This window comes from Archocentrus centrarchus, chromosome 5, assembly GCF_007364275.1.
Source record: "Archocentrus centrarchus isolate MPI-CPG fArcCen1 chromosome 5, fArcCen1, whole genome shotgun sequence".
Taxonomy (NCBI): Eukaryota; Metazoa; Chordata; class Actinopteri; order Cichliformes; family Cichlidae; genus Archocentrus; species Archocentrus centrarchus.
This window is the reverse complement of record NC_044350.1, coordinates 20,829,823-20,852,952: the sequence shown is the minus strand read 5'-3', so window position 1 is coordinate 20,852,952 and position 23,130 is coordinate 20,829,823. Positions and strand designations below refer to the sequence as shown.

Here is a 23,130-nt window from a genome sequence, read left to right as displayed (position 1 = left end):
CAGGGGAAAAGATAACCTCTCAACACACACACACACATAGTAACTGAAATCCAATTTACAGACATCTGGATATGTTGAAAGTGAGATAACGCTGTCTTTTTACGGTCTCTGGCTGTAAACACGTTCAAGTAAGTGCTGCAGAGTGTCAGTACTCTGATAACATTGGTATTGTTTTCACCATTGTGTGTGTGTGTGTGTGTGTGTGTGTGTGTGTGTGAGATCACATTTTTCCACGATGATTGGAAAAGCCACATAATAATTAACAAAATACAATGATTTTCAATTTCTATATTTAACTGAAAATATAGTTTATATATTTTCTATTTTTATATATAATCTAAATGCAGATTGTTGTGACCAGGATGGGTAAGATCATAAATAAGTACATCAGAGGGAAGGCTCAGGTTGGAGACAAAGTTAGAGAGGCAAGGCTGAGATGGTTTGGATATGCGCAGAGGTGGGATAGTGGATATACTGCATAAAGGATGCTGAAGACAAAGCTGTCAGACAGGAGGAAAAGAAGAAGGCCACACAGAAGATTTATAAATACAGTGAAGAAGGACATGCAGAGGGTTGGTGTGATGGAAGCGCATGCTAGGGATAGGGTGAGATGGAGGAAGATGAGGATCATCCCATTTGAGGCGACCTCTAATGGGAGGAGCCGAAAGCAGATCCAGAAGAAGCATAACGATGACATGTCATATACCGATGTTGAGAAATGTTACTGATTGCTGAAAAAGTAAAAAAAAAATTTTAACTTGACTGGAAAAGTGCTAAAAATGCTTAAGAATCTATTAAAGACTGTCTGGAATAAATAGTTCAACAATTTAACCTTTTTCTAAATGTGAAATTGTAAAAGATTTTAGGATTTATGGTTCATACCCTTATTAAAAGATTTACAGAACCCGGAGAAATCTCTATACACAAGAGATGAGCCAAAAAAACAATATTAAATGGCTGTGACCTTTGGCCCTTGGATGACACTTCATAAAAGATTCTGTCTGGTCTCATGTTCATTACTTCATGTTCATTACATTACTTAAGTGAGTTTGAATAGCTGATAAATTCATGAATCAGGAAAGTTCAAAAGGTGAACCTTGATTGTCTCAGGAGGTTAAAGTTCTCTAACGCTGATGTGTTTTAAACATCAGTTTTCTTCCCGTCTTAAAAAAAAAAAAAATCTAATTATATCATTAAAATCTGTCTGATATTTTAGATGCTGGATGCAATGCATTTGGTACATTTATGTGTTTAGAAACACATAGCCTAAAAAAGAAAGACAAAAAATGACACTCATTATAGTTTCTTCCATTATATTAAGATTAAATGTTAATATTTGCGTATGTATTTTTTCAATATCAAGTATTTTGTGCAACAAAACAACATGAATAATGGGCAGTAATGTCGATGAAATACAGTTCAAAGACCTGATTGCTTGTTTCATTTCCCCGCTTCCAGAGTGTGTGACTCAATTTAATGAATATTTGAACCTCAGCAGTTTTCACAAGTTGCTAATTAAAGTGGAGAACCGCCCACATTAATGGATGCATATATTAAATCAAGACAATCACATCAACTGTCCGTTTTCATTAGCAAAGCCTATCTTCTGTAGATCAAACACAAACCCACTCTTAGAAAATAGCAGCTGAGAGTTTATGGCTTTATTTGAGTGTGGTTTGTTTGGCTGTACTAAATATAAAGTATACTGAAAGGACCTAATGTTCTTCTGCTGAAGCTGTCTGTTTGCTGGAAGTGCTGCTTTGTTCTTGCACAGAATGATGAATGATGCTCTGACATAATAATATGACAATCATTCCAGAAGAATGAAACATTGAAGGAAGAATGTGCCAATAGCCCTTGCTCAGGACACTTGGGACGCTCGGGACACAGTAAATACTCGGGATACTGCAGCAGTTCCAACTCAGGATATTCGGGTCTCATAGGATACTCTGGTTGGAACTTCTCAGAGCATGCAGTTTTTTCTGAGGCTGAGGGGCCTCGGGATTGTTGGGACCGTCAGGATTGTCACCGAGGTAGAGGGCCTGGCCAGCACCTGGTCTGGAATTCTCAGGCACTGGATGAGGGAGAGCTCAGCCGAGCTGCCGTAGGCCTCAGGCACAGAATCCCTATTCTGCTGCCGTGAGCCCCTCTTCTTCAAGTAGGATGTAGGCGATGGCAGTGGATCACTGGATATTTGGAGGCAAACTGGGCTTGAGTGCAGGGTTATAACAGCAAGGAGCTGGCTGGCAAGATAAAGACTCAAATGCTGACTCGGGAGACAGGCATGAACTCAAAGAAAGCTGCTTTGTTGCTGGGCTCTAAATACCAAAATAGGGTATGACTTTATAGGGAAAATAATCCAGAGAACTCAGAAACTCAGGGAAACATGGATAGAGGAACACATTACCACGAGGGTACAACTTGACAAAGGGCAAGGAGAAACACGGACAATATATACACACAACGGTACACAAAGGTACGAAACTCAAAAGTGCAACAACACAATAAACTAAGAATCAAACAGAGACTAAATAACAGAATGTAAGTCCCAAAACAGAAAACACTGGGTCACACCCCAGGATCATGACAAAGGAGTTCTGCAAATTGCCTGTAAATGGGCACATCTGGTCAAATGATAAAATGATCAAATAATTCACTTAGATAATCCTGCTTAGAGAGCAGCAGAAAGAGCGACAGTGCTTCACTGATGAGAAGTTTCCTGCTTCGCATAACGTAGAAAGTTACCAACCACCATTTTTTTCATGTAGAAAGTGCTGTCTAATCTAGTTGGCCAAATAACTATATTTGAACCAGTGGCACACTTTATTTATTTGTTTTTAAATCAATTAATTAAAAAAGTATATTTGTTTAAGCTTTTTGATTATAGATTGATGTGAGGAGCCATTGGAATTGGTATTGGAATGTCAATACTTCATATCAGAGGTGTTTTGCACATCAGCACTGATTTAGTCACTAATATAACCTTCAGTTTAATATCCAATGAATCTGTATTATTGCGAAATTAAAACCGGCCTGCAGCTAATTCATATGTGATACTGTGGGAAAAATGACATAATGGTCAGTCTGACCTATTGTACTGAAAACAGCTGGACTGACAGGTGCTGAGGGGGGGAACACTGTCTGACATCCCTCGTGCCCCACATAAGCTGCTCCTGCTGGCGGAAGAGGATCTGAGCTTTAGCTGGAGTTAAAATATTGGATTAGTAAAAATAAACACATAAAATTTCTCCACTCAGTGATATGAATTTGATTATCGTGTGTCTGTGATTTGAGCAAACAGTTTTCCTCTCTTTTGGTCTATGAGGGAAAATGATGGTATAATGTAACATCCTAGCACATTATGATTGCTTTCATGAGTAATTGGACACAACAGTTATGATCAAAGTTGGTTGGTGTCATAACAGCACAGTGCTGTTATTCCTACTAGTGTGAAGTAGGTGGACATCAGTTAAAAAGACAATTTCATATAATTCCAAGCACCAACTGGGATTTAGGAAAAGCTGTCTGAGAATGTGATGACAGTTGCTGTGCTGTATACGTATAGTGCCAAATCTGATCAAACCGCGCTCACACAGTCCCCATGAAAAAGGTTTACTATACAGAAAACAGGAAGTTATTAGTCAACACGCCATGTGCCAGAGCTCTGAGTGCCATTATAACCTACTATGGAAGAATAAACCCATCTGGGATCTTGTTTTATTGTCCTTGAACCCTTAAACCCTCATATTACTAACATCTGAAAATATTTTTTTCTCCCAAAATTTCCTTAAACTTTTTTTTTGCCTTAAAATTTCTTTATTTAAATTACCTTAGTTGTGACATCATGTCCTCAGTGGGTTTTATGCTACTTGCAATTTATATAAAAGAAGATAAGTACTATTGCTGGAATTATCACATATAAATTACATAAAATACATGTTACAGCAAACATGAAAACAATAAACATTATTTTCAATTTGATCCAGATTTTTTTTTTTTTTTTTAAACTGAAGCTTATCTTTTCTTGCAAGCCCCCAGAATGATGTGCAGTCTTGGGGTAAGAATAGCATTTTTCAGTGAACTGGGATATTTGTGTTTCTTTTTCTTTCTTTCCCTCTTGGTTACTTCTCCCTTCTCTCCCTATCGCTCTTCTTCACACATACACTCACCCTCTGCTGACCTCACCTGTGCGGCCGGAAACAAACAAACCCCATCTGGTGAAGTGTGCAGTCCATTAGCATACCATTGTCTCCTGCACTGACACAGGAAATTCACTGTCATCCATGCACTGTGTTCTCTCTCTATCTCCATCCAGCAGGCAGAAATTATCATTACCATGGAGACCATCCAGTGCTCATCACAGAGTAAAGCACTTATCCCCAACTCTGAACAAATGTACAGTTTGTTACATACTTGATAGCAGGTTGTTACGTATTAGCCTGCTCATTCCGTCTTTCACATCATTTTTTTTCTTCCATTTTGCTTTTCTGAATAGTTTGAGTAGAGCAAAACTTTTTAATGCATTATTCTTAATATTGATGAACATATGATTGCCCACCTGAATTTTAAGATTCACAAGCCTTTTTTCTTTCTTTTTTGTGCAGAAAGGAAAATGGTGAGGTTTAAGTTGCAAAAGCAAACATTCATTTAGAACCATTAGGGACTGTTTACAGTTTCATATTGCAAATAGTTTAATTCATTCTATCACATTTTCACTTTTAGTTTATTGTTAAGCCTCTCGATCACGACAGCACCTACAAAACTCAAGCTGCTTATATAAGAGCCCACACACATTTCTCTTTCGAGAAAAATTTATAAAGAATTTCACAAATCTTTTAAACTAGAAACTTATTTAAGGAAATTTCCTTGACATGCGAAACTGTGACACCGGCGTCACTGTGGGTTCTTATGTTATTACACAATTATGTAATAAGATTTTTGAAGCCAATACAATCAGACCACTGCCACATTCTTAAGAAATTAAATATGTTAATAGCATTATTATATTAAATTTGCTCATGTTAAACTCATCTAGCTTTGGGCTAGGCAACCCATGGAATGGCACCGTAAGGTGCCATTACATAAACCCTAATGTATACATATGTTCCTCATGTTTGTCCCTCTGTGCTGCCTTGCAGGTTCCTTGTAGGTGGAGTTAATCAATGCAGCTGGGACCTCCTGGTCAGTCTCTAAGAGCTAGCTGCCCCAGTCTTTGCTATCTCTCCAGCTCCAGGCTATTTGCTTTTTTGGCTTAGGCCTTGTTATTTTAGGTTTTACACTGTACAACATCACACACCTACCATTCAAACACTCACCCAAATGCTGACACACTAATAACACAAATATAAGATATAATATTTATTATGGTTTTTGCTTTTTTTGGTAAATAAATTGCTAAAATTTGGTTAAAACTGTGTTTCTCCTGTTTGTCATGGCTCATGAGCTCATGGACCATGACAGTATTTATTGCATAAATATTGTTTATTAATAACTCTTGTGTAGGTGTTACTTTTTTATGTGATCTAACTCAGTAGATGAGTATTTGACATATTGTCCAAAGGCTGACAGAGGTGAACGCATGAAGGTGAATGTCCTTTACACTAAAGTGAATAAAGAGACCTGCTGTCTGCGTCATAAGGATATTGTTACACTATGCGTCATTTGCTGTAGCTATAAAGTCCAAAGTACAGCTAATAAACACGTTTTTCCATATGTAGGGGAGTATTTTGATAGTAAAAATCTATTTAACTGCGCTAATCTACATTTTATAATACTTCCAAATTTAAATTAAAAAGTATCATAGACATGGATTTTTCTTTTAGTTACAAAAAAAAGGCAATGGGTTAATCTTTTTTAGGTAGTGATAGCATGATTTAAAAAAAAGAAGATTGTATTGATAATCTGTGAACAGGGACTATTATTTTGTTGTATGTTTCATACTTTTGTTAACTGCTAATTACACTGTTGTGGATATAAATTTTACTTGTACACAAATGGATAGGAGGTCCGTGTTTGGCTTAGAAACGAGAAGTACATTTCCAGAAGAGCCCAGAGAGGGGCAGTATTGTCTTGCAGTTTAAGCCTTTTTCCATTCAGAAGTAAAGGAGACTAGGAAATGAGTAACATTTTAAAAATCATCAAGACAGGAATTTCATGGTCACTGCATATTTTTGGTTGAAATATTGTTGTTGTCTGTATAGAAGTAAAGAAAGCAAAAGATGAAGGAAATCATTTAGTTTCAATCTATGATATTTACATTTCAAAGATTCCTGAGCTGATTTATATTGTGAACAGTTGCCTTTTAAACAAAAATGAATTGACCTTTGTACTTTTGTTTCTGTCTTTATGAACAGATACCCACTTGGGGTGTGCCAGTATAAACAGTGCTATCTCCGTCCATGTCCATAGTATTTATATCCTCCCCCCATATCTTCCCACAGCATAGAGTAATGATCTTCACTTGAAAGACCATCTGCAAATACCACCCAGGGCACCGTAATGTTCCCAATATAACCTCCCAGCACAGCCGGCTGGGCTGTTCCAGTCAGTGGCCTCTTGCAGTCAGGGCTGTTAGTAAAGCAAGAATTTTCCAGTCTGCTCTTCTTTGATTTAGTTTAGTTTGCATTTAAATTGGTGCCATGATGAAAGGGGAAGATTCAGAGGAAGTGGACATAGACCTGGGAGACTCCAGTGACCCTGAAGAATTTGAAAATGGGGAGAACCATCAGACACTGTGGAAGGCCACTCCTGCCTTGGAAGAGGAGGAAAACATTCACACATCTACACTAGTGGAAATCAGCGATACCAAACCTCTTATTAATGCCAGAGACCCACGAGGTATCAATGACTGCCTTAAGGTATTGCATTTTTCTGCAGTAACGGTATTAAGCTTTATCTTATGGCCCATTTTTACATTTGTCTGCAGCACATTAGCTGAGAAAAAAGAAAACACTAAAATATTGACACATGGGACCAAGAAGCTGCTTTGCTGATTGCTCCTGTGGACATAATTTATCTGCAAAAATTGAACCAAGACCACTTTGTATCAGTTTCTCTTTGTGTCTTCAGGTGGCATTTGAGGATGTGATAGCTGAGCCTGTGTCAGTGCGCAGTGGGGACAGAGTGTGGATCTGGAGCCATGCCCTGTTTGAGGTGTCCCGGGTTTGGATTTACAGGATAGTCACAGTGTTTTTGGCCATTCCTATGTCAATAATCTCTGGACTCCTGTTTGCCATCCTCAGCTGTCTTCATATCTGGTAAGTTTAGATCCTACTTGGATCTTTAGGTTACCGATTAAGATTCTTGTCATCTGTTTTGCTGCAATTAGGAGTTTAACAAGAGATAATATGTTTGGCCTTGTGTTTAATTTATTCATCTTTGTCCAAGCAACACTGAGATGGATAAATAGATAATAGATAAGACATGACTAAAAAAAAAAAAAAAGAAAAGGAAAATGCACTAGTAATTTTCTGCCATTATCCAGTAATATTATCCTTTGTTTCCCCATATAAATGTTTCCATAAATGATAAATGCTCAGTGGTAAAATTCAATATGTGGATAAAAAAATCTGTAAAGAGATTACAGAGAAAATTCCTTCACTTTAAAACAATAATCATGCTGGATTTTTTCAGAATATTTTTTACAATGTCTTTACATTTAATTTTTCTTCTTTGTCATGAAGACGACAAAGAAAAATTGTGCCACCCTTCTCTATACTCTGGTGTCCGCATACATATGATGAAGCCATGATACTCTTAGATACACGGCCCTCAAAATGTGATCTACATGTGCCCCTTGATAACCTTTTAAGCACAACAGTAATAGAATGCATTACTGTACATTTCATTCATCCCACAGAATTAGACCAGTGGAGCCTTGAGACTAAAGAGGCACCCGATCCCTCTGGAGATGAGACAAGAATCTGAGAAATATTGATGGTGAAATATTTTCTATAAAGCTATTAAAGTGTCACTCCACGGGTGATATCTTCTGTGGCCTCGAGGGAGGTTTCAAAACACTGAAAAATATAATCCCGGTGATGTGGAGTCTGAAAGACATGATCACTGAAAGGTGGGGTGGGTCTGTTGAAAGTCCCCCCTCCAGTGTTATTTTTGGAAGGTGTTTTCAGAGCTTTCCTGTGCCACAGAATAACTTTGAAATGGCACAGAGAAGTACTAATCTCTTCACACAGTATATTTTCTTAGCAGTAACCGTTTGATACCAAGGAAAAATGGAAAAATGTTAAATTAAGTGGATGAGTAGGAAAATAAGTGTAATGTTAATTTAACTGTTAGCAACTGATTGATATACTATTACATTAAGAAATATGCTTAAATGTAAATCTGTTAAAGTATGTAATGTGTCTGTATTAAGAGTTTTGGACCAAGATCAGTAATGAAACAGCTACAAAAGATCTAGAAGAGCAAAAAAGATGGGAGAGAACTGGGACGTTCCAATTTTAATTCAACATAAAGAAATTAGAAATGAATACACTTGCATATTGATACTTATTTAAAAAGCAGATATGTTAAAAAAAGATTTTGTTCTGATTTTTCTTTGTATTTTTGTGTTCTTTTCTGTGACAGGTTTGTTGGTCCCTGTATCCAGTGTATCCTTATTGGCACTCGCTGGCTGCAGAGCCTATGGAGCATTGTGCTTGGTGTCATTGTACGCCCTTTTCTCACAAGTGCTGGGAAATGTTGCGGTGGCTTCAGCATTCACCTGGCCAAAGAATGAGACTCAGGCGTGAGAAGCACATTCAGACTGCAAATGTTCATTGACAATGGACAAGCACACTTAATGTGTTCATGTGGATCCAAACCAAGTAGACATTTTTTTAAAAATATGTTATTCAAAATACAAAACCAATTAATTACAGTGACTCTTTTTGCTCAGCATGTGGGATTTTTTTTTTTCCACTCTGGGGGATCATATAAATTTAAGCAGAAATCTTTTATGCAAATTGAATATTATATAATGTGTAGTAATATTTGGATTTTTCCAAGATCCAGGTATGAAAAAGTGCTTTAACAGTACATTGTCCCTTTGAAAAAAAAAAAAAAAAAAAAGTTCAATTACCTTGTAAAAAGTCTTCTTGGTTCTTCTTGGTCAAAGAAAAACTCAGAATATTTAAATGTGCAAATATCTTTCATTTCAAAATGTAATTGTATATGAGCTGTCTCCTCTCTCACTGAAAGTCAGTTCCCATTATCTCAACATCTCATTTGTGACCACAGAGAAACTTTTAGTATTGTCAAACTTTTAGTACTGAACAGAATATCAGGCATATATTTCTGAATAAGAATAATTTTTATTTGATGTATTGTCCTGGAAGGAAAATAGTAATAAAAGACATGGTTTAATGTGGTTTTTAAACTACTCCACTTTAGACTCATAACTGATATTAAAACACATCATTAAAGCATTTTTCAAAGAAGTAGAAATATGCTCTATTGCTACTACATCCCTTATATAAATGTTGGGATTTAGTATATCATGTATTTATGCACTTCTTTGAAAGCAAAGCACTTGGAGGCATACTGTACATGAAAATGAGTGAATCAAATGTCCTGTAAAGTAATCAAAATGTTGTGTGTGTGTATTTGCATCCAGTTAGTTGATGTGATGTGTCAGAAGTGCCTTCAGTATTTTTGACAGTTAGAGGGAGTTATCACTTGCACCTCCCTGCATCCTCGGACTGGAATATCATTGTGCTGCGTTTCTGATTGTGCTCTGCCACTCCCACAGCTGTCAGTAACCAGAGGTAGGAATAGATGTGGAGTGGCATCCACATTCACATCAGATCGACCTCATTGGAACATTTTATCACAGAAATGCATGAACGTCAGCATATGTTTGTGATGTAACATATGAGGTTTATCAGCCCCAGCAGCAATTATTGTGAGTCAAGAAATGTGGTTCTTTGAATAGAAATTAAGAGATATCTTTGTTAGACATAGTATCTGTAAAGGGACAGGAAGGGGGAGAGTGGAGAGCTCAGTCATGACTTCTTAAATTTACTGTGCATGCTAGTGTATTGAACAAACTGTAAACTTTTAAGTTGTTGGTGAATTTTTTTTTCCAGACTGATTTGAGTTTCTAAGAAAAAAAAAAAGAAGATTCTGTCTTTATTTAACAAGAGTGTCTTATGAAATGTTGTATTCATTGTTTGAACCTGATTTTCAGCTTTTTGGTGGTACCTACCACTTCATTTTAAGTCTATTTTAATCTTCAAGTCAAAACTTTGTGTCACTTTGCCCAAATCACAACAATCACAACACTTTCCCTCTTGCAGACAGGCTCATTTTTATTTGACAGCTCTCCTGCTGACATTAATACCCCAACCCTTATATATAAAATCCCCTCCACCAACTTACAGCTTCTCCCTGTGGACGCCATAACCTACAATATTTTCTTTGACAACATGCAAGGTCACATAAAGTTTAAGAAAAGTTATAGCACACCTAATAAGTTGGGAATGCACATTTTCTGACTCTGACACCAAAGTTCTCCATTCACATAGCAATATGAACACAGCAGGGAACTTATAATAATCATTATTAATGATGATCACAAGCTAAGACTGATATTCTGAATGATACAATCCACATTTAATGCATACTCCAAGTTCTCTGATCGCCCATGCACAGAAGCATTACAAGAAAAATCCAAAACCCAGAAAAGAGGTGTGAAAATTGATTGAAAATAATGATGCAGCAACACACACTGGAAGCAGTGGGAGCAATTTACAAACTGAATTTCATATATCTTTATGACAGAAAAACAGGATGGTCCTGTGAAATCAGCAGAACCAGCATCCATTAGAAAAATGCATTTCTATGGCTTTTGCTCAGTTGATCCATATTTGCTGTGGTTGTGCAGTAGAGCTTGGCATTAAAAAAAAAACAAACATCAAAAGTGAATATTAACAGTGCAAAAATGTTGACACCTTAAGTAAAGCAGTAAACAGTCATTATATTACAGTTGCTAAATTAGAATCCCTTTGCAATCTGTTATATTAATATAACTTATTTCATGTAACTATTACCTATCTTTAAAGGCCATATCACCCACCTAACTGTTGGAGCATGACTTTAAAATCGTGTACAGACAAATTATTAAATAGAATGATGATAAATTTTTAAGCAGATAAATAGAGGGTAAACCTTTGAATGCTAAAGCATCCATTTAGAGGACATATATATATATATATATAAAATTCTTGTGAAGTTTACATTACATTACATTTTGTTCACAATTAGGACACGGTGGCATTTGTTTCATTTACAGTTATCAGTGGGTGAAGTATATTGTCTGGACAGGAAGTTTACATTGTCAGTTAGTTCAGTTCTAAATACTAGAGAGAAAAATGTGCAGCAATGGCCAGCACAGTGCCGCTGTAGTTAGTTAAATGGCTGAAAAGGGTAGCTGCATGATTGCTGGATTACTTGATTGCATGGCGCTTGGATGCCTTTTAGCTGGCTTTTCAGTGTACCGTACTGGATGTGCGTGAGAGGCTCCTCTGACTGTTGGTGTTCTTGTTAATGTAAGTGGAGGAGCCCCTCTTGTGTCTGCACTGCTGATCACAGTTGCACAAGCACTCTGTCAGGTACTGTCTACAGCAGCAGAAGAAGCACTGCATCAGGTCATGGAATAGGTGACCCGCAAAGAACATGTAGATCCAGGGGTTACAGCAGCTATTGAGACTGGCTAGCAACATGGCAATGATGAAGGCCATGTCTAGAAAGAGAGAGGGAGAGAAACAACAACATGTAAGAGGTTACTTTCAAAGACTTCATTTTTTTCCCCTACATTCTTCTTTTTGTCTATTAATTCCCAGAAAAGCCACAATCCACATTGAACTGATTCTCCTAACAAGTATCAGCTGTGCACTGTAGCTCAACAGATCCAAATGATACATATTAAGCACGTGTGACTGATATGCAGCGTTAAACTGGATAACATGTTTTGTCATAAATATGACCACTAGCACAATCATTTCCATGCACATTGCTATTCAATCCTACAAATATATTTACCAAATAATAAATCCGAGCAACAAATACAAATCCCCAATAAACAGTGTCCTCCTGTTTGAAACTGTGTATTTTTAAACTTTTTTAAAAGTACCTTAGTAGTAAAATGTGTTGTTTTTAAAGATATTCATCATCTGTGGGAAATGCTGGATGTGAGAATTAGAAGTGTGTAGAGAAGTGTTAAGAGACAAACTACCGCATACCTAGTTGTCAGCTTTTCACTGGATTTGTCGGCAGTGATAAAAATAAAGATGGGAAAAGGACCAGACCCTGCCACCGTGAATAGAATAAACAGTTTAGAAAGGAGCAAGTGGGTTGAGCTTTAAATAAAGACTCTAAATTAGCAAGTTGTTTTTTATTCCAGTAAGTTGTAATCACATGAGGCTAAAGTTTGAAAGTTTGTTTAGTCTCAAGTTGTTCAAGCTGCTCAAGGCTCTAGGAATGGCAATGTCAGTATACTGGTTGGGCTAAGACTTTTGGTTTTCAATTTAAATATCTGAACTCTTACATAGCCTAATAAATTAAACCCCCTACTTTTTCATCAAGCCCCATCATCAGGTCTAAAACCCAGGGGTGACTTTAACTCTTAATTCCATGAATATACTGTAAATCAGTCAATCTGATGTACTTGCTGTATGTCCACATTATTCATAAAGAATTATGGATAAGCTGACAAGCTAGTCCAATTCAGACGACCCGCCAAAAAACATTTAGGACCATAAAAATGAAACATGATAGGCTGCTGGACAAATACAACAAAAATACACACAAATACAACTTTAGATTGCTTGACACAAATATGACCAACAGCTTCGATTAAAAGAAGCTGTCCTTGGTGGAAAAAAATACACCTTCTTTTCTCATTTACTCAATTGATTACATTCCAATTATTAGAGCCCGGGGGCATGTTGAATAAGGACATAATCTGAAAAGTGGAACCCCACCACCACCTTAACAGGGTGAGAAAGATTTAGAGCTTGTTGGTGTCTCTCAGTTCTCTTCCTCGTGCTCTGACTCCCTGCAGCATTTGCTTTATTATGAGAGATGTGCCAACCAAATGGCCCATCAAAAGTCTCAAAAGCGTTTAACAGCATGCCCAAACTTGTAAAATCCTTTGGTGCAAGAAGTCTTAGTCATTTGGGAAAGCAGAGGAAAAAAAAGAAAACAGACAGAAAATGACATTTAAAGGTTTCCTTTTTATTCTGGTACAATGCATTCATCACTTTCTTACATTGCCAGAACTGAAAGAAACGGTTATCCTAACTCCTTTTACTGAATCATGATTTACTGCTCTTTCGAGGAGAAATAGAAAAGACGATGTGCCGACTTCAAAAGCAGAGCTGTGAGAATACTGCTGTCACTTTTTGGAATAGGCTGTATATCAAAGATAAGTTTGAGGATAAAAAGTTAAGCAAACATTACAAGAGTACAAAAAAAAAAAATCACAGTCTCCTTCACTATTCGCAAATTCTTTGCAAGTTTTACATTGTGCTGATATGACTGAAGTACAGGTCCTGGACCAAATTTCATGGACTGAATGCCCTGATAAACATGACCCTCATCTACATGGAGTCTTAACCCATGTAGCATTACTTCAAAGAGACTGCAGTGAGTCAGAAAACATGGGCAGACAGTCAGCAAAATCGAAGTAATCTTTACTCTTGTATTTAGATTTGGACAGAGGCTTTTCTTGGAGAGGTCTTTTGAACTAAAACCAAAACGGCTGATTTCAATTCAATCTACTGTCTACCTTTCATGAAACTGCTGCAGTTCCACAAATTAAACTGAGGTATTAAATAGCACTGGATTTTTGTTATGCCTTGTAAATAGTACCAGAGGCAGACCATTCAACAGTCATTCACACTTATGATTTGCTTATGCAAGCATGACTAAATCACATGTAGAAATATTTTTATGTAACCTTCAACTGATTAATAAAATCTGAGAGCTCCTAAAGAATTTTTTTTTTTTTTAACATGACACAGTTAATAAGTCTGCTGGTAAGATAATAGTGCACACAGCATCCAAATGGGTTTCCCTGTTGGTTGCAGGAGAGCCAGAGAGGTGGCAAGACTTTGGTCTGCGATGGCTTTGGCCACCCTTTGTCACCTCTTGGCTTGGCCCTTTTTGCAAAAAATAGGATTTTGATCAGCTAAATCTGATATTTCTTTGCCCCTATTCATCTTTACTATTTGTTTTTTTGTTTTTTTTTTAATGATTTATGTTTAATGTTAGTGCATTAGTGTGTTGCTGTGAAATCCACTAACATCTCCAAGTAATCAAGAAGCAAATGATTTGTCACTGTGTCTGCCTAATGAAAAATGCCTATCTCAAAGCATTTAAGAATGCACACTTTATTTTCAAAATATAAAATGGGCAATACATTCAAATACATGTTTAACAAAATATTTGAAGATATCACAGAGTTATCTCTTTATAATGACAGTTTTTTTCTATTCCCTTCTTAATGAGACTAAAACACCTCATCAACTCCCGTCTTCGATTCATCCAGAGTTGGAATGTCAAATTTCTTGGCAACTGCAAAGACAAAAAAATAATCGCAAAAATTTATTAACTCAATCCAGATTTTTTTTTTAAATCACATTAACAACATTGTATGTAATTTTATGTGATCTTATGTAATCTTTATTAATTAAAGTAATTGATTACAATAATTTATGCTAATTTGGTCACTACATGGAATTATGAAGGTCACAGGTTTAGCTCAGGTATGTGGTCCCTCAAACTCCATTAATACCTTGGATGTTTTTACCAAAAAGAAAAAAAAATCTAATATAAACAAATAAACCTTTTAATGGTCCATTTTAATGGTCTTTTAGAGTGTATACTGAAACATATATTGATAGAAGGATGGGAGGTCCAAGATGACAGCAACCATAAGAGCTTTTCTTCTAAGATGCTCCTAAAAATCCTCTTTTTTTTTTTTAAACCAGAAATACTCAACATATTAATGAGTGCAAATACAAAACACATCGACACTTTATCAGACATGCAGTCTATTCAAAAGTTTTTTTTTTATCCCTCAGATTGTTAAGGGCATGTTGCATTATGACAGTTTCAATAATACCAATTGATGACGTCACAATGACGCCATTGTTCATTCTAACACCACCAATGCAAGTGTAGTGATTTGTTCTTGTGTATAAATCACTCCCTGAAAATTTGGTGGCGATATCTTAAAAGTGGTGGGCCTAAACTGTGCAAGAATGTTGTTCTGTAACTTGGTCTGTGCAATACGTTCACTCACCAGAATCGAAAATGGACACAAGGTTGGCTGCCCGTCTGACCTAACTCGTACACCCTGCAAGCAAAATGACATTAGTTTCATAATTACTAGACAGCATTTGACACACAAAAATTTAATAGTCTCAATTGTCAGAACCCAAATGAAATGTACAGTACCAGTGTACTGCCCACATTGAGAATAAAATAGTAAACACGAAGCAGCTAAACACAGTGCATCTACAGAGCACTGTGTCTGAGTCAAACTATTTGCGCAACTTAACAAAACTTTGTTTACATCACTCCATTTAGAGTGAAACACACCTGTTTGCGCTAACTAAACACACCAAAAACCGTAGTCTACAAAGGCCAACCAAAAGCATAGCACATGAACCTGCTCAGTTAAGTCTGGTGGTTAGTGATATTAGCTAATATATGTATTTGAGAATTTTAAAAGGTCCCTCAACAACAACCCAGTTCTGACAATAATACAATCCACAAACCACTAAAAATGACCCAAGTTCATGTTAGGTTGCTACAAACTAACGTTTGAATGTCACCGTGAAAAAGTCAGAAGGTAATTTCCACCTTACTGCAAATGCAGTAAATGCAGTAATGTGGCTGCAATTTTGCTAACAACTCTACAGAACACTCAAAGTTAACCAAAAAGAATTTGCTTACCTGAGTGACAAGTTATCACAAATGCCTTCTTCCGCTCTCCTCGGGTGCTCTGCTGCTCATCAACGCCCCGTATTTCCACTTCAGTGAGACTCGCAATGGCAGCAGAAACGCAACGTTGTGGGTGTGGTCATCCTGTTTTAATCCAATAACATTTCCTCTGAATATTTACTCCCACTCCCCACTCCGCCTGAGGCAATTTAAGTCCAAAATGATTAAAAATGACTCATTTAAAGGAAAATAAGCCTTACTCCGGAAAAAAATAGTCTCCTGGTTTTACTGTGTGAGAGCAAAAGTATATAGAAGAGAACTAAACAGGAAAAGGATTATTCTGGGGAGTAACCCTGGCCTCTAAAAGCTTGTTTGGAATCTCTGAAAGGTCTGAATGCACATTTGTGGAAGTTTTCAAGATAGTGCAGCTTGAATCGCTAATGGCAAACTGACAAGATTTGAAGGGTATATCTAAATAATCTGTTTAGTTAAATGGATATTAGACAAAATCCCACTGGGACCTGAGACAGAAATTCTTTGATGTTCTGGTACATTTACTCCCCTAGAGGCTCTGGGGGTCTTTCTTCAAACTGATAACACTGTAAATGTTACTCCCATTCATTTCTGTTCACTCTGGGGAAGTCTGATTTTAAACACCATTGTGTTGCCTTGAAAGAACAGCAGATTGCTTGTGCATTCCCAAAGATATGTTGTGAGGTGAAAGAATGATCTTTGTGTGCATGAGACACTTGTGGAATAAGTTTTGTTTTTTTCCCCATTAAGTGTTCTTGGCGAGGAAAAAAAATCAACACCATAAATCTTGGACAAAGACCACGCTCCAGTCTCTGTGACACTTAGTACTTTGCCCACAATAGCAGGAAGAAAACGACGTCACAAACCAAAAAATATTGCCATAAATCAAAATGTGCAAACAGTGCTTTTGTTGCTCTTGAGAATATTTTTAAACTGTGATCCTAACAAGAAAAGAAGACCGTTGGGTGTACTTTTACCTTCTCTTGGTGCAGCAGGATCCCATGCAGACCACATCTGGACAAAGAAAAAAGGGGTCCAGCACACAATGTAAGCAAGCACCACTACAAATGTCATTTTTACTGTGCGGATCTTGGCCTTTGAAATAAGTCTTACGCTGCTCACACGAGATAGGGGTTGAGCGCCTTTGGAGGGCCTTGGAGTGAGAGCCAGAAAGTGCTCCCTTCTGGTTTTTAAATTGAAATTCTGCCATATTTTAAAACATATCAAGCCGTAGCAGATGATTAAAATCGCCACTGGAAAAATGTAAATGCTCAGACTCATCCAAGTAATGTATGCTTTGGCACCCCAGGGCTGTACGAAGTCCGCCCAGCAGTCATACACACCATTACCGACCTCCCTAAGAGAAAATATGTAAGCTTGAGGAGTGCTGAATATCAGGCTGAGCATCCAAGAAGCGATCACACAGAAACGATCTTTTTTCTTGTGCACGGAGCGAAGTGGCTGGCAGACTGCCAAGCACCTGTCTATCGACATTAGAACAAGCATGTAGGTAGACGCAAACATACCCACGACCTGGAGGTATTTGACCAACCTGCACAGGAAATCGGGTCCATAGAAGCGAAAAGTGATATCCCAAATGAGCTGAGGTAAGACCTGAAAGACTGCAACTACAAGGTCTGCGATGCTCAGGTGCTTCATGAAGTAATACATCCGAGATTGACTGTGCTTGCTGGTGTGAATAGCCCACAGGACGCACAGATTGCCCGTCAGCGCGAGAAGCAGCACCAGGACCAGGACGGTAACTTCCACTTTAGCCACTTCTTCATTTCGTTTCAGGGGGTTCACTGTGGTGTTTCCTACGTGGCTTTCATTTTCAAGACTTAAGCTGCTCCATGTAACATTGTGAGACCAACTGCACTGATCGCGTAAAAGGTCCTCCATCGTGCGTAAAAGCGCCGCTTAGGCGCAAGCAGCTGTCACATCACAAACCCAGGTTCAGGACCTCTATCAGCTGCGTTAGTTTAGGTTCTCCGCGCAATTTTATGCCAGCTCACCCCGTTATTTATTTTCTTTGTTTCTTTCTGGTAAAATTGCAATATAATCCAAAACTCAGCACTGCTGTCTGCAGAGAAAAAGGAAAAACACTATTTTAAACTCTGCACATTAATATATATTTTTTTAGACTAACCTAGGAAACAATATTATTAACCAAACAACAGTATAATTTGTTCAAAAAGCGCTCACCTGCAAAATCACGCTTTGCACAGTTCTCTTAGGGATTTTGGAACACTGCTGTCCTCACCACTCGCTGCCTCCAGTTTACGGTCTGATCTATCGAAGCTCTGCTTGCTACCAATGTCAGTAACACCCTCCCCTCGTTTTATTTTCTTTCGAAGGAAACTGCCTACTTGAGTCTGAACATCATAATTCTTTCTGTCTCGCTTTCCCTCCCCCGTTCATTCATTAAGTGTAAGGTTTGACTACGTGAGGTACTTTGAGCCAAATCATTTCTGCAGCCTTAAAGCAGTGTCATTTCTGTATCACAGTTCTGAGTCAGTGCTTATGGCATCTACATTATTTAAAGTGACTGCTTGTTTGATTCCAAAAATTCCAATCTGGACCATAAAGGTCAATAGTTTCCCCAAAGCTACTATATATGGAAAAGGATGCTCTCTGAAATGGAACAGTGTATGCTTTGAATGAATATGATTATATGTGGGATTGTGATGCAGTGCTGTAGTCTGGCACTTTATGCTAAGGGTCTGTCAGGTAAAGGTAAAAAGCATAACTGTGCTAGAGAAGCGATTCACTAAACCCAATTGCACATAAAGAATGTGGGTTGATGTCATTAATACCATATAAAATGCCTTCCGCTCTCATGCAGCAGTCAAATTGAATGCAGTCATTTTGTTTAAATGTCAGATATCCTTTGTTTAATTCAAGCTTCACGAAATCACAGCCATCCAGTGTAAAGCAGTAATTTAATGTTTTATAATTTCCTTTGTGGAATATCCTAACCACAATTCCATTCTGAACAACAACAACAACAACAAAAATGCATTTGTGACTGACATACTTTAGTTATAAAACAAATAACCACAATGTATGAAGTTAATCATTTTTCATTATCTTCAATTACATTTGTAATAGCTTCATTGTTTCTTATTTGAACAGGTCCCTTTTGCTTTGGCTGGATAAGAATGATTTATTGTTCTCAGTGAACATGAATGTATAAACATCACATGTACAGCGTGAAAAACATTTGTTCCTTTCAGTTTATTTTAGAAAAGGTGCAGATGAACACTTGCAGGTGTTCTATTGCCAGTTATCGCTCAGTTGAATTGCCCTGTCTGTGCTAAATATAAACTAACCAGACATGATGGCAGATCTCTCTCTCTCTCTCTCTCTCTGTGTCTTTCCTCTGAATTATCAGTGTATGTAACACGTATGTTTTTGTTTTGGAATCAACCAGCAGTTGACCAAAGGCAGTGATGCATAGTAATGAAAGCAGCTTTATAATAACATCCTGTAAAGATAAAGAAAGTAGGTTTTCAGTGCATGTAAACTGATATGTGGACATAATGCATGGAGCACTCACACAGAGTACATGAAACATGGAAAAGAGCATAAATAACTGTTTCAAATCCATAAGAAATGTATCTGGCTGGTTATATTTACCTACTTGTGTAATGGCTTCATAGCTCTGAGGAGGCATTTAGTTTATTTATGGCTCAGGCCACCTCTATTGACCAAAAGGTTGTACGAGTGTAATTATTTATCCAAAATAATCTCAAGACTAACTGCTTAATAGGCAATGCATTATCACTTTTAGACATTATAATGAATACACTGTACTCTAGAATACTATTCTCAACCTCTCAATTGTGTTGAACTGAACCCTCTCACAGCATCAAGCATTAGCAGTCAGGCACACCGTGGTTTGCATGTAAATAAATAAATAAATAAGAAAAAAATGCAGCAGCTAATTTATAAGAAGTTTGAACAATAAGGATTGATGATTATAAACTGGGCATAAACTCATCATGCAGAATTTTTAACAAACCACAACACAAGCATCCAACAACATGTTGCCTTGAAAATATAAACATATTTTATTAAGGAATTAAGAACTCAGGAATGCTTGGGAAATCTCTCAATAATAATGCCTCTGTTTTGGCTCCTGGCTCCTCTCACAGTAGGGTTTAGTGTTTATTAAAAAAAAACTGTCTAGTCAATAGTTATTTACCTAGAAGATTATTTGTTACTTGGGAGGAAAGTTAGAGATTTTTATATGTGGCATAATGTAGCTTAAACAGGCAAACTAGGTTAATGCTAATAATGAAAGCAGAAGTTATTTGGGACAATAAATATTTTACTTAATGATGCTATACCCCATGATAATTTTCTGTACAATTACATATTAAATTATTCTACCTGGACTAAGAATGGTAGTTTTTCCATAACTGCAATGTGACATGTTACTAAATTTAGCCATACATTGGATTTGAGGGACTGCAAGCAAATGTATACTAGGTGAAATTTAATTAGTGAGAAGGAAGCTGTAAATTAGAAGTCAAATAAATATACAAATTTCCTTAATACTTAAGATATTTCAAATAGCAAACTCCCTGCTGTGTATTCCATTTCTTGAAGCAATAGAGTTTAACCTCTGGCAATCTCGACTATTAAAGAGAACTTTTCACCTCTTTTAAAATGTTTATGTGGGGACATAAAATCTACATTAATTTGATTGTTATCTCTGAACTAGTGACCTGTACTGTTTGGGGGCTTGTTAAATGGTTCTCAGGGATTCTTAGTTTCTAATGTCTGGTTGTCAGATTAAAAAAAAATAAAAAATAGCCCCTGTGAGACAAGAGCAAAAAAAAATGGAGCAGATCAAAGTTTCCATGGGGTGCCAAGTCCACAAACCAAACCATACTTATGGCAGACCCAGGAGGCTCATTTAAGAAAAGAATTATGCATTTAATAAAATATGCCAGAAGGACTCACAGAAGTAATGTTATGTGCTCTTAGATCAGCTGACTTTTTTTTTTTTTTTTTACTTTTTATGAAAAAAGTGGTCTGCCAGTCAATACTGAGTCAGTGTTTGATTCCCCCCCAAATATAGCCAAGAGATTAATGCTAATAAACTCTTTTTGAACACAAGAGTTTAAATGATTTTGAACAGAACAGAACTTTGACCTCAGGTCAGATGAGGTTATACCGTTCCCACGATGAAGACATCTGGACCCCAATCAGCTGAGATTTTGAGGAGATTTACTTGACCAAATGTAAACTATTTCATTCATTACAGTCTGATGATCAAGTCTAACACTCTCTGCCTGTTCAGTTTGTAGCAAATAATACTCAGTTACACAGATCAGCTGACGATACTCAACCCTGAAAACCCAGCTCTTTGTCACAACCCTGGTAAGAAAATAGAACTTCACAGAGCTCAGAAATCAATTAAATTCAGAAATATTTTGAAATGTTAAGTCATGAAATTCTTCCATGGTGCAGTGGTGGATGTTATTTTCTAGTCAAATGGCAAAATATCTAAACCGTATAGACTCAGTGTCAGTGCTACATTACTTCAGGCTCTGTACTTCATTGCCAAATCTTATCTTTAATTTAAGTATGTTTACAATAATACTGAAAAAAAAAAAAAAACCTGTGTGGAACATACATTCACCAGCCACTTCTAGTATTGAGCTGGAGCCCCTTTTGACTTCAGAACTGTCTGAATGCTTCATGGGAAAGATTCAAGAAAGTGCTGGAAACATTTCTTGTAGATTTTTGTCCATCGTGACATGATTTTGTCCTGTCTCCCTTCCCTCACCCCCCAATTTGTTGCAGCAGAAGGCTGCCCCTCACTGAGCCCGGTTCTGCTGGAGGTTTCTTCCTGCTAACAGGGAGTTTTTCATTCCCACTGTTGCCAAGTGCTTGCTCATAGGGGGGTTGTCTGATTGTTGGGGTATTCTCTGTATCACTGTAGGGTATTTACCTTGTAATATAAAGTGTGATTTGGTGCTATATAAATAAAATTGGTTGGTACACTTCCATGTAGCTGTTTATAATACTCATACTCACAATATGTACTTGGGCAGTGCATACATTTTTGACTGGGAAGTATTGTTTCATATTGGCAAGTTGTGCACTTGCTCAAGTTGTGCAAGCTGATAGAGCGTGTCATCTACCAGAATAGAATGCCTTTATTGTCATTATACAGAATGTACAATAAGATTGGAGATTAGATGCCAATCTGAAGGTTGGTAGACTGGCTCAGCTCCTTCAGTCTGCATGTTGAAGTATCCTTGGGAAAGATACTGAACTCTGAGTTGCCCCTGATGCACGTACGTGTGTGTGTATGTGTGCGTGTGTCAATGTTAGTCAAAGCTTCTTGGTCAAAGATAAGAAAGCTATATGAATCTGTGTTTGAATTAGATTTGTAGGAGAATGTTCATTTAGGGGTCAGCTTGAAGAGAAAGACATTATATAAGTACCAGTTTATTTACTTACAAGAATTGCAGAATTTGGTAGTGATGGTCACATTAACTGTTGTATTTTCCAAACATTTACAACTTGCTGAGCCTTTGACCACACACCTAATAATAAATGTTTCTACAAAGAAGATAAGATAACCTAAACACGTAATATTGCCCCAACACATTTAATATCAATGCTTGACAAAAATCTGCCATGTTTAGCTTGCTAGGGACCAGTGGAACTTAAACTGAAACTTCATATTCTGAAAATTGGCTGGCACTACTTTTTCTGCTGCATATCCAATATGGTGACTGTTTAAGATAAAAAGTGTGTGACATTTCACACTAAACTTTTTGACCATTATGAATACAGGTGCTCACGCCCAGTACTTACGAACACAAAATAGCTTGAAAGTACATGATTTGACACATGTTTTCATAGCTTAATTTCCCACTCAGTTCTTTCCGTATTAAAATAAAACTACTAGGTAAACCTGAGACTCAGTGCTGTCAAAATGAATGTGGTGAAGCACCAAGCTTGTATTTTAGCCTCTTACAATATGAGCTTACTACGTACAGTCAGTGACATGATTTTGATATTTTGCCATAGGTTCAGGGTTACCTCACTGTGTCTCCATCAACATATGGTCACTGTGAAATATACCAGATGACATATAACTGGAAAAAAGTATCTTTTTTCACA

General features: G+C 37.1%; 2 protein-coding genes and 1 long non-coding RNA gene across 3 annotated transcripts; 1 reads left to right on the top strand and 2 right to left on the bottom strand.

Moving 5' to 3' along the window:
• The first annotated feature begins 6,551 nt into the window (after nucleotides 1-6,551).
• cav4a (caveolin 4a) lies at nucleotides 6,552-8,873 on the top strand. The gene is made up of 3 exons (XM_030730301.1): nucleotides 6,552-6,857; nucleotides 7,069-7,256; nucleotides 8,587-8,873. The coding sequence occupies exons 1-3, from the start codon at nucleotides 6,639-6,641 to the stop codon at nucleotides 8,735-8,737; spliced, it is 558 nt and encodes a 185-aa protein (XP_030586161.1). The 5' UTR covers nucleotides 6,552-6,638; the 3' UTR covers nucleotides 8,738-8,873.
• Nucleotides 8,874-10,347: 1,474 nt separating this feature from the next.
• On the bottom strand, nucleotides 10,348-18,282 carry LOC115780934 (isotocin receptor-like). Its single transcript, XM_030730386.1, has 3 exons — nucleotides 18,187-18,282; nucleotides 16,959-18,064; nucleotides 10,348-11,740 (listed from the first exon to the last, which is right to left on the bottom strand). The coding sequence occupies exons 2-3, from the start codon at nucleotides 17,881-17,883 to the stop codon at nucleotides 11,487-11,489; spliced, it is 1,179 nt and encodes a 392-aa protein (XP_030586246.1). The 5' UTR covers nucleotides 17,884-18,064; nucleotides 18,187-18,282; the 3' UTR covers nucleotides 10,348-11,486.
• Nucleotides 14,466-16,126, bottom strand: LOC115780935 (uncharacterized). The gene is made up of 3 exons (XR_004020003.1): nucleotides 15,961-16,126; nucleotides 15,305-15,358; nucleotides 14,466-14,574 (listed from the first exon to the last, which is right to left on the bottom strand). It is a non-coding gene; the product is annotated as an uncharacterized LOC115780935 (long non-coding RNA).
• Nucleotides 18,283-23,130: the final 4,848 nt, after the last annotated feature.

What these genes read in the sequence shown, in the direction of transcription:
- cav4a (XM_030730301.1), top strand. Translation starts at nt 6,639, where the DNA reads ATGATGAAAGGGGAAGATTCAGAGGAAGTGGACATAGACCTGGGAGAC. An exon ending in GTATCAATGACTGCCTTAAG is followed by an intron (nt 6,858 to 7,068) that starts GTATTGCATTTT and finishes TTGTGTCTTCAG; the next exon opens with GTGGCATTTGAGGATGTGAT. An exon ending in CTCAGCTGTCTTCATATCTG is followed by an intron (nt 7,257 to 8,586) that starts GTAAGTTTAGAT and finishes TTTCTGTGACAG; the next exon opens with GTTTGTTGGTCCCTGTATCC.
- LOC115780934 (XM_030730386.1), bottom strand. Translation starts at nt 17,883, where the DNA reads ATGGAGGACCTTTTACGCGATCAGTGCAGTTGGTCTCACAATGTTACA. An exon ending in TCCTGCTGCACCAAGAGAAG is followed by an intron (nt 11,741 to 16,958) that starts GTAAAAGTACAC and finishes CTCTCTTTCTAG; the next exon opens with ACATGGCCTTCATCATTGCC.